Source organism: Semicossyphus pulcher, unplaced genomic scaffold (assembly GCF_022749685.1).
Source record: "Semicossyphus pulcher isolate SPU_LCO1_2020_fin unplaced genomic scaffold, fSemPul1.0.p SCAF_24, whole genome shotgun sequence".
Taxonomy (NCBI): domain Eukaryota; kingdom Metazoa; phylum Chordata; class Actinopteri; order Labriformes; family Labridae; genus Semicossyphus; species Semicossyphus pulcher.
In genome coordinates, this window is record NW_027211698.1 from 11141712 (window position 1) to 11156729 (window position 15018).

A 15018-nucleotide genomic window follows, 5' to 3' on the forward strand; every position below is an offset into this window, starting at 1 on the left:
ACGAAGTGAAGGAAAAGAGCGTTTCCTGACTCTCTTCGTCGTCCTCGTCAGTGCGGCTCAGGGTGTCTTGGGAGGGCTGGCGTGACGGTTGGCTGTCCTGCTCCCAAACTGTGCCCGTGCCCGTGTTGGAGCGAGACATCGTGGCCAAACTGAGGCGATACGCCGATGTCGAAGTTCCCACTGTGCTGATGGACGTCTTGCCTTGGTAGGCTGTTGGATGGATTCAAAAAGGGACACAGTCAGAGCATGAAAAAGGACAGAAACATTAATGATGTTTTTCCTTCGGCGTCTGACCGGAGCCACTGTGCACCGCCTCTTTGAGGATCTTCAGCTCGTTGTTGAACTCCGCAAAGAGCGAGCTTTTGCAGAGAGGTCGCGGGATGAAGCGCCGCTCCAGCTGGTCGGCGATGTGGTGCCGCGCTGTGATCTCCTCCTGGGAGTCAGCAGGCTGGGTCAACAACTAAAGGAGAATAAAACAATGTAAGGAAGAGACAAGCACACAAACCTTTCACCTGAAAGAACAATGTTTACCTTGCACTGTATGAAGGGTCTCAACAGGACGAAGATGGGAATCCGTGTCCGGACGATGAAGTCAATAAAGTCCCAGAAGGCGAGTCCGCCCACCTTCCTCAGCGCCATCTCCTTCACCTGCAGGCTCAGCCGGTACCACTGGTTCCCCAGCGAGCGCTCGAAGCAAACCAACACCACCTTCAGAGCTGCAGAGGGAAGAGGAAGTGAAGGGAAAGCAGCAGCGACAAAAGCAGATATAAAAATGCCGTCGCGTCATACCCAGATACGCGGCCTGGCTGGTGGACTCGGCTAGTCCCTCCCTGCGCAGATCCTTCCCCGTGTCGCCGGGCGTGGAGCAGTGAGCCGGGGACGCATCCAGCATGAAGTTCTTGGTGCGAGAGGTGGAGATGATGCGGGGAGGCAGGAGGATGTTGATGACCGTCTGGAGGAGCAGGAAGATCTCAGGCTGCTCCAAGTGGGGGCTGTCTGCAAAGAGGAAAGAGAGTAGCAACAAGCTAGCACCTTAACAACCAAAAGACTCGAAGCTTTTACCTTTGCTTCCAGAGCCCACGGTGAGCACAAAAGGAATGAGCAGGTTGAGCAGCATCCCCTCTCTCCTCTCCTGGTTGGTGAAAGGTGAGATCACATGACTGAGAGGAAAGTCCTCCTTCAAAGCCTGAGGAAGAAGAAGCAACAAAAATGAGCCACTTAACAAGTGTTGTGAACGATTAAGAGGAGCTGATGTCTACCTGTATCTGCAGAGCGACCAGCCGCACCACCGCTGTGCTGAAGGGCAGCGGAGGGGACAGGTAGGGGCTGAGGTGGAGAAGAGGCAGCCCGTCTGCCACGCTGGACGGACCGACTACTCCCATCACCTGGAAACACACACACACACACTCAAAGGACTGCAGATAAAAAAAGAAGCGTCTGTGCTCTGTGCGTGACTTCCTACCAGGTTGACGCAGACGTTGATGAGCGAGCGGAGGTGTGGGAGGAAAGAGATGATCGGCTGCCGCTGCAGCGTCAGGCAGATCCCCTCGATCAGGCTGCTGGCCGCCTCCCACTCCACCTGTCTCCTGGAGAACACCCACCCATACAACACCACCCCGCACCCAGATAAAAGCACATCGTCATGAGTAAAAAGAAGTACACAAATGCAGCCTAACTCAAATTGAAGATTCAAATGAATGTGGCATGGGATCAAATCCTATGGAACACTTACGGTTGCATCAATAATCCAACTAGCACCTACGTGACTGTGATAAATACCGACAACAAATATAGGAATACGAAGCAAAGCTCACAAACATAGCCTGCTCAACACCGCAGCCACACATCCTGGTGTGAAACACACACCTGTGATCCAGCAGCGTTCAGTCTCATGCCATGGAAGAGGACGCAGCTCTTTGATGCACTGAGACTGTATTTGTGGTGTGTTAGTATAAATGTGTTAAAAAGGTTGGTTCATTTGCAATTCACTTTAAAAGCAGCAGTTCGCCCCTGTTAAAGCCGCTGTCAGTCAAAGCTCTCTGTAATCAATAGGAGCAATAATATTTGAGATTGGCGCCATAGCTGTGGAGAAAGTCGTACAAACAGCTCGTGGTTTCGCCCGTTCTACATTCCTACAACACCCAGCGTGCATTGCGCCCCTCCCTCTGAAAGGAACGGCCCTTGCTGCAGGCGATGGCTCAGAGCGGGACAGAGTCTGAAACACGACGAGAATATACCGGTGGATCGTCTAAAAAACCTTCAGGTCTGCAGTCTACATTTCAAACCTGACGATTTAGACCGAGACATGACATCAGAGGCGGGCGTCCTAGATTGAGGAAGTATAGTTTAGCGAGCTCCCTGGGAGGTTTTCCAGGGCCCGTTGGAGAAGCGGATAGCGTCCTCCAAAGACACAGAGCAACATTGCATTTTCTTTCTACCATAACTGCGTTAGCTCCTCATAATAGCATGATAAGACTAAGGTTGAAAATCGGCTTCAGGCTCTGTGCGAGCTCATTTGACACTTCTTCCACGACCGTCGGCTGTGTGCTTCAGTCAGACTGTTTGAATGAGGAGCGACGATGGAAAGTAATCTGCTCATGTTTAAAATGTTATGACTAAAATGTGACTTTTTATCGACTAAAACAGGACAAAATGTTTTGAACTGTTGTCACTAAAACGACATTTAAACTATAAAGGGTAAAAGTGACTAAAATGTGACTGAAACTAAGAAGTAGCTGCTAAAATGACCTTCCATGACGCGAGACTGGACCCTGGTTTAGAGGGAACACTGCCCCGGGGGTCATCGTCTCACACTCACGCACCCGCACGAAAACACACCACAGCAGCAGCACTTACGGTTACAGCACCACGAAGGCAGCGCTACAGAGGACAGTGCCAAGAAGCCGTCTATCTACAGTGTCACACCACGGCACCGGCACAGCACGATACACTCACAGGAGACGGAGAGAAAGAGGATCGTATTCAACAGACCTGGTGCATAGTGCCTGTGGGCGAGCGCACCTGAGCGTAGGCATCTTGTGGATCTTGTTGAACATGCGGTCCAGCCTCTTGAGGATGAGGATGAGGGCGGGGCGGACGGCCTCGGACGACCAGTCGGTGATCGGCAGCATCTCCATGATGTAGCGCCGCAGCCCGCGGCTCTCCATGGTCAGCGTGTCGTAGGGAGCCAGCTTGAGCAGAGCGTGGGCGATCTCTGCCAGCCTGGAAAACAGCCACACTTGAGCATCTTAAAGGAGGCGAACGACGGGCTTACAGTATTTTGAAAGAAGCGTTAAAATCACCTCATGTGGGACTTGATGTCGAGCAGCTCCAGCGCCGTGACGCGCGGCTCGCCGGCGACATTCTGCAGGATTTTGAGCCGCGGCCCGCAGTGTTTGTAGAACTCGGTGCAGATGTTTAGCAGAGACTCGCGCGGCCGCCGGAACTCCTCCCTGGCGATGCGCTCGTCCAGCTCCTCCCTCGGCATGCCCTGACCCTCCTCCAGCAGGTGGAGGTTGTCCCTGGGAAAATACATACAATAAGGACCTCTCAAGCTGAGTCAAATCTGCAGTCGATTATGTCTCAAACTGACCTCGTGTTGACTCCTCCGGACATGGCGTGGTTAGCTGCAGTGCCGCCTTTATGTCCCTGATCACAGCGGGACATCTGGGGGGCTGTCATGGGCCTGTGGAGGAGAAGGTGTGTGAGTATTTAAAAGGGTATTTGAGGGCTCTTTGTTACAGGGAGCGATCGTCCAACCTCGTAAGAGCCTCGGAGCTGTAGAGAAGCGCCTGCAGGGATGTGGCCAGAGCAGCGATGGCCGCGATCTCGTCCCTGGCGGCCGAGGCCGACTCCATCGTAACCGTGTTGCTCTTCAGCTTCTGGAGGTGGCAGGGGACCAGGGCCTCCAGCACCATCAGCATCTGGAGACTGAAGAGATAAAGACAGGAAGCAAATGCTGCAAGAAAAGCGACACAAAAAAGAGGAAGAGGGGAGTGTTTGGTGTGTGTCCCTCACCTCCTGAAGGACTCAGGGGCGTAGGCGACCACGGTGACGCACAGCTTGATGGCCTCGCTGATGGAGAAGGCCAAGTCCTCGTTACCGTAACAGAAATCTGTGATGAAGAGGAGCAAGTTTAAAATGTGCCTTAAATTCAGATGATGACTTTTAAGGAGCTTTAAAGTGACTCACCCAGAGAGCGTAGAGGTTTCTCAGCCTTCACCAGCTCCAGAGCGTCCAGAGAGTCCTGCGTCTCACCCTCCAGAGAGACCAGCAGGTCGAACAGACACTGAGCCGACACTCCTTTAGACAAGCCGGTGCTGGTGCTGGTCTGAGATGGGAGATGCATACAGGGAAATAATCTGAATCAAAGCGCGTGTGAAGAAAAAATGTGCAAGCTACGGTCGCATTCAGTCGTCTTACGGTGAATTCCAGCAGCGGAGCGACGCTGGCGAACAGCTGCAGGATGAACGGTTTGCGGTGGAGGATGTAGAACTGGCGGCAGCAGAACTCGATGCCCTGCCTCAGCAACGGGTTGCTCTCGTAGTCAGCGTACACCTGCAGCATGGTGGGCAGGATCCACTGGTAGCCGCTCAGGGAGAAGAGGTGGTTGAAGTGAACGGCGGTGTTGATGGCGGTGGCGGTGTACTGCCTGAGGAGGGCGCTGTCCTCCGGGTGCAGCAGCAGAGCCCCGTTGAAGACGTTCAGGAACAGCATCATCTCGTCGCCCCACGGGTACTCACTGGGCATGCCCAGGAACATCTCCTCCAGCAGCTTGATCCACAGCACCTTGTGGAGGGTGTCCAAACCGAACAGCTCCTTACCTGGGAGCGGAGGGAGGAGGACATGCTCGTAAAAATTCAACGAGAATTTTATTGACGCTTCAGCTGGCGTCGCTCTTACCTTGTGTCTCATTAAAGAGCGAGAACTCCGCGTCGATGGCGGTGCGAGGAAAGGACGGCAGGCGGAGGAGGTCTTCCTGCAGCAGGGAGACGTGGGATTGCTTGTGCACGGCCGGCATGTGCTGCGTGAGGGAGATGAGGAAGAGGACGCGACCGACTTCTTCTAGTTTACGAGAAAACACCTGAGAAAGGAGGAAAAAGTGAGCGTGTTTTTGCTCTGCAGACTCGTCGCTTAGAGCTTCAATCTTCCTCACCTGTTTCTGGATGAGCTCCTGTCCTTTGTCAGGAAGCATGTGGACCAGGTTGAGCTGAGGGGACACTGATCTCCGGAAGGGGTAGATGTCTCTGACATATGTCTGGAGGCAAATCAATGTACATTACATCCTTTAGGTAATCGATTTACATTTACTGAACAGGGATGACTAGGTGTCCCATTAAAAATACCTTTTCAAAATAAAAGCACACGTCTCTACCTTGCTATAATGGATGAGGTTCCATCTTTTGTCCATGAGGAAGTAGTGCGCCGATCTGGCCTCGGGGATGTTGAAGAATTCAAGGCACTCCTGGTCCGGACAAAAGCAATCAATTATATCATAATCTCTACTTACAGATGCAACATAAAAACGGTGTGTGGATTTTAGTGACAGCAAGTGTTCTGGTTTCCGTTTGCAGTCCGAGTAATATTGACCAATCACGTATCAGCAGGCTGCGGCGTATGCAGGAAAAACAGTCAAAAGCAAAAGCAGGCGGAGCGCCGTAATGACATCCCGGCTCCCATCTGCACTAACAGCTAACAGCTAACGGCTAACGATCTGTTATAGATCTGAAATTCAACTTGAGCGGCTCCGCGTTCAGATTTCCCGACTTCCTCGAACGCATCAGATCAACCGACCTCCGTCCGACCCTTAGGTTTATAACCGCTCGACAAAACTAGCAAGTTGTATAAAGGAGAAATCTAGCTCCGCCTTTTCTATGTGATGGAGTATCTTTACTCTGTTGTACTGTCGCTTTAAGAAAGAGAGCACTTCCTGGTTCGTACCTTTAGCAGCGCTTCAAACTGAGTGTCCTCATGAACTGGAAGCTGTGTCGGGATGTCGCATTCGTTCTGCCCGTGCACCACCAGCGTTTTGGTTCCTGCACCAGCAAAACACAAGATTTTAATATGAAGAATCTGAAGTCTCAGTAAGCGTCGGGGTCGATCAGCTCACCTGGCATGGACGCAGTGACGAGCAGCTTGACCTCACACTGCTCCTTCTTCATCGTCTGCTTCAGGTCCTTGAAGAAGAGCCCCTCCACGTAGCCGACCACCTCCCACAGGAAGGTCAGCGTGGCCGAGATGGCGTCCATTCCCCACTCGCACGGGGTCCGGACGAAATACATGATGAGTCCCACCTAGAAGAGGAAGGTTCGATTAATCTGAGAGCATAAATAAGTAAAGATTCGAATGAGGTTGTCTGTTTCCCCACCAGGTAGTTGAAGAGGATGTGAGAGGTCTGAGCCGGCAGATCCCCGATGTTGAGGAGGAGCTTCCTCAGCATGTACATCAGCTCATCCTGACGAAAGAAGAAGAATTAAAAGGAAGTCATGTCGCATTTTGCATTTTTCGGATTCAGACGTTCACCTACCTGTCGATTGCTGACGGTTAGTTTTTCCAGGAAGTGGCGAAGAACGAGGGCGGGGTCTTCAATCAGGCAGTTCCAGAGGATTTGCTGGGCCACGGCGCTCACTGAAGAAACACATGCGTATTATGCCTCATCGATGACAAGTCGGAAAACAATAAGTCTGAAGGCACCTACCAGCCACGCCGTCCTCTCTAACCTCCCCGTCCTCCATGAGGTGAACTATCGGCAATACTGCAGCACAGATGCACGCTGGGAACACAGCTTGCGGAGGCTGCAGCATGTGGTGAGTAGGAGTGTGTTCGGTCGTGTTCTCTTCATCTGGCAAAGAGATAATAAGTTATTAGTGGCCGTTAAAGGAGGACAAGCTCAGGCTGTATTTCAGAGATTATGTTCTGACCTTCGGCGCTGGCCATCGAGCGCACCGACCAGACGGAGCCCCGGCGGAAGGAGTAGTTCCTGTGCGAGTTGCTGGAGGCGCAGGACGGGCTGACAGACAGGCGGCGGGATGTCAGGTTCACCACTTCTTCTGCTGGCGGGATCAATGTCCGACACGATGAGGGCAGATGCAGAAAGAACAACATGCTATCAGGGCAGGAGGAGGCTGCAAACATTAGCTTTTAACTTCACACATAATCTGTATCATCCGTGCTTGTGTGCCAGGCACCTTCTTCCTCCTGCTCGGGCGGGGGGCTGCACGTGGGCTCGTAGCACGCCTCCTGAGCCACGGGGATGGCGGTGATGATGCTGGCCTCGCGGCCCAGGCGCCGCTTCTCCTCCTCCTGCTGCAGGTTCTTCAGGATGTGCTCGGCCCGCTGGTGGGAGCGCGACACCGCCCGCGCCGAGAAGGATTTCTGGAAAGAGGTGGGCACGGAAGCGGGGGGAATTGTCGGATCAGACGGGCGGAGAGACAGAACAGCGGGTGCAGACACATCAATTCAAAAAATGAGGGAATGCACGAATAAAAACAGAACTGACAGTTTTTAATCGGTCAGGAACGTGTGTGCACAGCTATTCTATCTGAGGAGCATTTTGTAATGTCAAATGACCGGACAACACATTAATACAGTAACTCTCCTCCAGCACATTGATCTCATGCTCTAATGCGATCCCGAGCATCATAAGGAAGTGTGGAATAGGAAGAGATTTCAATCATGACAAATTGTGACACGGATAAATGTTCTCAGACTGGAATTTGGAGAATTTACTGTATCTTGTGTACAGTAAATGCCTCACAGCATTCGCACGAGTGCTCATACACATACATTTCCAAGTAGGCATGATATGAGAAACATACACAGCAAAGTCATTCTCATCCAATGACCATGCATCAACGGCACAACACGCACAAAATGTCTGAATGTCTGATGCATGCTGTTATTCTCGTGTGCTTTTTTTTTTGCTTTTTTTTTTGAGTGTGGTGCGTATCACTGATCAAGATGCAACTATCTGAGATGACCCATGAGAACCCCAGCTTCTGCTCCAGGATGAAAACCTACAGCTTCCAACACTCAACGGAGAAAAAGTTCCCCTTCCTGTCTTTATGATCTGAAGGTAACAAGATGCATCAGCACAAACATCCGGACAGAAATACCAACTTACTATGGTATGGACTGACTGAATTAATGTGGAGTACTAAAAACAAAGACAGTCGATAGATAAATTATAGAACAGGTGCTCGCAGGTCAAAATCTATTCAACATATTTTGATAATCATGCTTTTGTCAAAACAAATACAAGAAAGTAAAAAAGGAAGCACCAAGAAATCTGTGTGACTGCAGGAAGAAACACGTATTCGTCTTAACTTAGCAGATTTCTTGGTGCAGTTGCAGAGCAGTAACAAGTGTGGTTTAAAACAGACTAGAGTGCATTGTGTCTGGTTTAGGGTGTTAAAGAGGAGTTTCAAAATAAAACACCCACTTTTTTTAGACTGACGTGTTTAAAGAGTCGTTTCACCGCAATGACAAAAAACACATTTTTTCACCTTTTTTTGTTGTTGTTGTAACCGTGCTGAATGTTTGGATTTGGTCTGACACATTTTAATACATATATATATATTTTATATTGTCGGATGTCCAGACTAAACATGGGTGAATATGTCTCAAATATGTCAACAAGTGCAGCCTCAGCAGGCTTCAGAGGGGCTGGCCAATCAGAAGAAAGCGGGGCTTGTAGGGGGCGGGGTTTCTTAAAGGGACAGCGCCGACTGAGTCGTTTCAGGCAGAGGCTGTATGAGTTGCGACAGATTTGTTAAACAATGAATGCACCAATTCATGACATCATCAAATAACTTATTGTTGTATTGTTTTGGTTGAGAGAACCCGAGCAGACTGGGTGTTTAAAGGGGGAGTATTATGCTAATTTCAAGCTTCATATGTCCCTCTGCGATACCTGTGGAGTAGCTTAGCATCATTTACTGTTAAAAAACTCTGTGTCATACAACCTCTACCTGAATTGACTCAGTAAGCTCTGTCCCTTTTAAGAAACCCCGCCCCTACAAGCCCGCTTTCTTCCGATTGGCCAGCTCTTGTGAGGTCACAAAGTGCAGCGTGTAGAAAAAACAGTGTGAAACCTGGCGCCTGCAGACTGAGCGGAGAAGCCTGGGGGATTACTCCAACATACTTTTACCTACAGATTTGAAACTTCACCCACATTTAGTCTGGACATCCAACATCGTAACATTATATATATATATGTCTTAAAATGGGAAACAGCCCCCTCTTTAATAACGCAAATTTCAAACCCATGGTGGCGCTAAAGTCATTGTCATAAACTGATCTTTTGAAAACCATCAAAGTTAAAAAGAAGTGTTTAAGTCTGGAGCGAAGGAGAGGAATTACAGAATGTTGTCCCTAATACTCTCTCAATATGGACACTATAAATAATCCGCCACTGAGTGATAAAACATGTTGTTTTTTTTGAGTGAACCGACCCTTTAACTTTTGCATCTAAAGCAACCTGACTGGCTTTGTGATGTGACATACAGGTGCACTGAAAGTCAGTGTGATTTAAAGAATTAACCACAAAAAATAAGCGTGTGTGCATTCACTTTAACACTACTTCAAATTAAATCTCACAGCTGTTTTAAAACGTTGTATTTATGCATATTAAGCAGCCCAACTCGGACTTACAGACTGGTCTTCATTGATCGGGTCCTGGACGCTGCCTGTGTTCTGGGGCACCCACGGGGGGTCGAATATGGGGACACAGGGCATGCCCAGGATAGGGGACGGCAGAGTGAAGTTGATGCTGGGTGGAGGGATCTGAAACGCGAGACAAATATAGAGAAATGTCAGATATCCAAACCTTTCTGGGAAACCTTTTTAAGGAGGTAAATTAATACCTTAAAGATCTGCTGGGCTCCTTCCTCCATGCGAGGCCACACCTGGTAGCGGAAGCGCCACAGCGTGTAAAACTTCAGGATGGAGTTGATGCGCTGGCAGGCCTCCTGGTGATGGAACTCCGCCATCATCATCTCGGTCACCGCGTCGGGGACCTTTACAGCGCACAGGAGGAACATGGCCGCTGGAGGGGATTCAGAGAAAGGGCAGGAAGCTTAAAATGTGAAAAGGGGACATGAACTCTGAAGGGCACGGCGAGCCTGATGGCCGACTCACCAGCAGCTGCTGCCATATGTTCGTCCACGCTGAGCAGGAGCTCCCAGGCTGCAGGCTGGATGTCTCCGTACATGTCGTCGGTCAGGATGGGAGCTGCTTTGATCAGCAGGGAGAGAGGAGCCGGGGACAAACTCATCACCTGGAAGAAAACGCACCATTAAGACCGACTGAGGAAAAAGTTAAAGCTGCTTTACAATCAAGCAAATCAGACTGTACCTGGTTGCGTATGTACTTGAGCATGCCGGTGTCCTTCTTTCCTTCTGTGTTGGAGTCAGTGGGTCTTCTCTTCATCGACGGCGTCCTCAGGCAGGACTTGTCCGAACACTGAAGGCACAGAGACTTTCATAAACCACCAGAGCTTAAAAGAAAGTTTAAAATAGAGTTAATTATCGGTGAAACTCACCTCTTTACTCTTTTTCGCCCGCGCCCCGATGTTTCCAGAGGAGGTGCTGTCCTCCCTCAGGCTGTCCACCGTCTCCCCGTACACCAGCTTGATGGCGCGGACCAGCCGGGCGCAGGAGCGGCTGTGGTGCTGGTAGCAGCGCGGGTGGCAGAAGTCGATGTGGGTGCAGATGAAGCTCTGCTGGTTGCACAGCAGGATCATTATCTGTGCCGAGAGAGCGGAAAGAGGAGGGAGAGTCAGTGTAAAGGAAAGAAGGTAAACGTGCACTTTCTCGTGTTTTGAAGGACGTACGTGGAGCCAGGACATGTTGCGGTGGTAGTTGTCCTCAACTCCTCCTGAGTTCTGGCCTTCTGGCTCTATGCTGGGCTCACTGGTGCTAAAGGGGCTGCCTGCAACAGGAAACAAGTGTGTGCACATGTTTAAAATTAACCAACTTAAGCTTCAGTTTCATCAAGAAGAAATGAGAGAGTTGTCTCACCTATATCCGTGACAGTGTCCCTGCTTTGCGTCTGCGACAGCAGCCCCTCCTCGTTCTCCGACTCCGAGTCCTGCCGGGACAGCTTGGTGCTCTTCAGGCTCCCCGCCCGGCGTATGGACGACAGGGATCCGCCTTTCTTCACGCGGAAGCTTCGAGCGCCTTTGATCTGCAGCAGCCGCGATCCTCCGATCCGGATCTTCCGTATGGGCGCTGGAGACGAGGGGAGCGGGGAGAGATCGTCTAATATATTTAAAGATAATACGCAGGCAGCGCAGAGACGAACCAAATAGTCTTGTTTGTATGAGGAGCGGATCTCACCTTGAACTTCCGGGTTCTTCTTGTCCTCACCGGTGGTGTCAGACTTCAGCGTGTGGCTGCTGCTGTTGAGGGAGTCGTGTCCGTCCTCATCGTCCAGGATTCCCGCAAAGCTGATCTTCCGCTCATAGCGGTGGCGGCCGAGATCAGGGTCCAGACGGAGGCGGGCGCTGTCCAGATCCTGCAACCAAAACATCAGCAGGTATAACATGAACAACGTCGAACAGTTTTAAAATCGACACATTGAATGCAAAACATATGATTGTGAGAGAAGATTTGACGACTGACCACGAGAGGTTCAGTGCGCGGGCGAGGTAAGCAGGGAAAGGTCTCTCTCAGGAAAGTGGTGATCTCCAACAGCAGCTGGCAGGCGGCCATCTTCAGAGCGAAGGGGCAGCCGCACTTTGTTGGATTCACTGTGTCTGTGGGGGTTGGGTGAAAACAACGTGGACAGATGCTTTATTTACCGTTCACAGGAAGTCACAGTTAGGACACCACATCTGGCGCTGAACACAAAAAACATTTCGGCACATAAAAACCACACGAGCAACTTTTTCAACCAGACTAAGACGTACAGATGAGACACGTTAAAATTGGTTTAGTAAGAAGAAGTAAGGGAACACTCTTCCGACTCACTGTCGTCTAAATAATCCTCCTCTTCGTCTTCTTTTCTCATCCTCCGCTTGGTCTCTTCGTCGAATATGTAGCCCAGGATGTTTGCAGGACTCTCGCTGTCCGAGTGGCAGAGCTCACTGAGCCGTGTGCCGATCGCCTGGGTGGATGAAAAAACAATATCGAACTTTGCAGAGCCGATACAGATACGAACCGTACATTAGCTACACCGCTAATCATGTTCAGGGTCGCAGGGGGGCTGGAGCCTAACCCAGCGAGAGGCGGGGTTAGGGGACAGCGCTAACCACCTGACCCTGCAGCGTAGATACTCACATCCCCCCACTGGCAGAAGTGCTTGGCGGCATTCCACTGCAGTTTCTGGTTCCTTTTGTTGCCCACAATCGGCGATCGACCTCTGGACAGGCCTCTCTTGGTGATATTCACGTGATGGCCCTTCATCCACTCCGGCCAGTTGCCGCGATTACACCGATGCACGAAGCGGGCGCATTCGAGGAAGAGGGACGCCCGGGCTACAACCGGAGCTTCCTGGAAAGAACCACGACGTCGGTAAAGATTAGAGGATGCGGAAGATTTTGAAGATGTCGGAGAGGATTTTTCCAAAAACGTACCAGGTCCAGAGCCGCAGCGAGGATGGAGGCGTCGGGGATGGTTCCCGGCTCGCAGCAGTTCAGGAGGAACTGGAAGCGCTTCATGCCCTGCCGGATGGCGCCGAGATCCACCACGTTCTTGTTCTTCATGGCCTCCTGGCTGGCGGCGAGTCGCTCCTGAAAGCCGTGCGGCCCTGAAGGGGAAAAAGAGGACGAACGGAGAAAGAGGAGAGAAGAGAAGGGTATAACAGGACACGTGAAGGGACTGCTTTAAAACAGGCATATTTGGGAGTTATGCTGAAGATCTGACATTGCATGAAGCAACATCACCATCCAGGACGTTTCACAAGAAGCCACCAACAAATGAAGCTGAGTGTGAGATGGACACACAGCCATCAGCAGTGGTTACACTTGGATTTTAGTCTGTAGTGTGATTATGGAATTTGTTTGCCAAGTGTAACCGCAGCCGCACAAAGGAAAGCTGTTGTATCGCTTTACTGAAACTCAGGCGTCGGAAAATACCACCAGACATCACCACAGAAGAGACGGAGAGAGCACCGACAGCGCCATGCTTCACACGCAGCACAGAAATGACGCTCTGCAGTAGAAAGATGGTTTCATATGAGAGAGATTCCCACACGCCTCCTTTACCTCTCTTTCCGCCAGCGAGGTGACAGAAAGAAGGAAGGGGATTCGCTGCTGAGGGGGAACAGGACGTGCACAGTTGGACAGGAAGGGGATGTAGAGTAACAACACACAGGACGAAGAAGAGTGACTTAACAAGGTTGTCTTTGGAGGAACAGAAAACACACAATCTCAAGCCGCTTGTGACCTGAGTCTTCTACGAATGAAGTTGGATTTTCAACACATCTGAATGTCCGGCTTTGTGATCTTGTAGCATGTAGCAATACACACATGCACTGAGCGGTCGTGGGGCAATTTTGTAAAGAAATGTATTTCTAAAAGTCAGTGAAAAACACTGCATTCATGTTGTTTTTGGCTTGAATCTGCAGGGCCGGACTAACCTGTTAGAGGGCCATGCTCTCCAAATAAGTCTGGTTATAATCTATCTATGGCTGTCTACAGCTTCGCTATCCCACACTTCCATCTCTTCCTGACTCAGATATTGTAACTCCCTGTATGCCGGCATTAGCCAGTCGTCCCTGTCCCGCCTGCAACTGGTCCAAAGTGCTGCAGCCACGCGGGAGGGATCATATTTGTCCCATTGTCGCCTCTCTTCACTGGCTTCCAATCCGCTTCAAGATTGATTTTGAAGCCCTGAACGACCTGACCACCTCCTATATAACACACCTCCTCAGCCCTGACAAAACCTCCCGCCACCTTCATATCTTCTGACACAGGTCTTCCGGCGGTCCGCCGCTCTGACGTTAAACTTAGAGCTTTCTCAGTCAGCGCCCTTTGACTGTGGAATAGCCTTCTGTCCACGGTCAGGTCTGCCCCCTCTGTTGAGTGTTTTAGAGCCTGATCAGACACACAGCGTTGTAGCGGCTGGGGGCGGCTTTTTTGTAGTTGTTTTCAATGAGAGGGACATTTTTTGCGCACTGCTTTTGCGCCGCTGTGCGCCTCGCGTTTTTGAAAATAAAAAAAAATTCTCATTGTCCAACCGGATGAAAGGAGAGGCGGGCCTTCTGTCGGTTTACAATATAATGGTTAGGTTAATGGCAGCTAGTGATTCGGTGGTTGCCTTGACAACAGTAAAACAGCTGTAGGCTTCAACAAAAAAGGCAGTGCGGTGCGCCTCGCGTTTTACAGCCTGAAAAATGCGCTCTGTCTGATCGGGCCCTTAAAAAACTATTTTGTTTCGTTCTGTTTCATTGCTTTGGTTTCTATGTATTGCTTCTTTTATGCTTTGTACAGCACTTTGTTTAGCTGCTGCTGTTTTTAAATGCGCTTTATAAATAAACTGACTTTACTACATGGCTACAAGGTTTGTCTTTAATAGCCAACAGAAGCGACAATTCATACCCCACCATACCACCAAATTAACACCAACAGTAAGCAACTCCTTTTGCGAGGGAGCAACAGCCTAGCCATGATGCTAAATAGCAAAGCTAGCTAGCAGTCTCAACAGGAAACGAGATGAGTTACAGTGATGTGTTCTCAAAATTAGCCACAACTGCCTGAATTTACACAACCTTTTTGTGGCGAGATCATTGGAATCATTCACTGTTTTTCACAAAGCAGACACCGCTGTGTTGAAAATAACACATTCAGGCTAACAGAGTGTAGCAGGCAGCGAATGGCGGACGGAGGAGGACAGAGCCACGACTTGCGAGGCGAGACAAAACACACGACACCACACGGACAGACAGAGGCAGGGGGCGGGAAGAGAGAGAGAAATAGACAAAAGGACGATGGGGGCGTGGGTGGGCAAGGGGCACCCCGGGGTGGGGGAGGTCTACCATCTTTCTCTTCTGTGTGGTGAAGCTTGGATGGATTCCTCC

The 15018-nt window shown here is 50.4% G+C and overlaps 1 protein-coding gene across 1 annotated transcript in view; it reads right to left on the bottom strand.

Moving 5' to 3' along the window:
- The window catches only part of LOC138603365 (protein unc-80 homolog), a 38712-nt gene that overhangs the window by 6719 nt on the left and 16975 nt on the right, over positions 1–15018 (bottom strand). Inside the window, exons 22-57 of the mRNA XM_069675100.1 lie at positions 12575–12747; positions 12279–12491; positions 11970–12105; positions 11622–11755; positions 11337–11514; positions 11019–11228; positions 10832–10929; positions 10541–10744; positions 10354–10461; positions 10138–10276; positions 9864–10045; positions 9652–9783; positions 7188–7374; positions 6921–7052; positions 6698–6841; positions 6527–6627; positions 6368–6454; positions 6110–6293; positions 5941–6035; positions 5375–5464; positions 5156–5257; positions 4903–5083; positions 4423–4823; positions 4192–4330; positions 4018–4114; positions 3760–3930; positions 3593–3685; positions 3303–3521; positions 3022–3222; positions 1463–1586; positions 1260–1385; positions 1063–1186; positions 790–996; positions 532–716; positions 295–460; positions 31–210 (exon numbers count right to left, since the gene is read on the bottom strand). Coding sequence (XP_069531201.1) covers positions 31–210; positions 295–460; positions 532–716; positions 790–996; positions 1063–1186; positions 1260–1385; positions 1463–1586; positions 3022–3222; positions 3303–3521; positions 3593–3685; positions 3760–3930; positions 4018–4114; positions 4192–4330; positions 4423–4823; positions 4903–5083; positions 5156–5257; positions 5375–5464; positions 5941–6035; positions 6110–6293; positions 6368–6454; positions 6527–6627; positions 6698–6841; positions 6921–7052; positions 7188–7374; positions 9652–9783; positions 9864–10045; positions 10138–10276; positions 10354–10461; positions 10541–10744; positions 10832–10929; positions 11019–11228; positions 11337–11514; positions 11622–11755; positions 11970–12105; positions 12279–12491; positions 12575–12747 — 5643 coding nt within the window. The remainder of the gene's footprint in view (positions 1–30; positions 211–294; positions 461–531; positions 717–789; positions 997–1062; positions 1187–1259; positions 1386–1462; positions 1587–3021; positions 3223–3302; positions 3522–3592; positions 3686–3759; positions 3931–4017; positions 4115–4191; positions 4331–4422; positions 4824–4902; positions 5084–5155; positions 5258–5374; positions 5465–5940; positions 6036–6109; positions 6294–6367; positions 6455–6526; positions 6628–6697; positions 6842–6920; positions 7053–7187; positions 7375–9651; positions 9784–9863; positions 10046–10137; positions 10277–10353; positions 10462–10540; positions 10745–10831; positions 10930–11018; positions 11229–11336; positions 11515–11621; positions 11756–11969; positions 12106–12278; positions 12492–12574; positions 12748–15018) is intronic.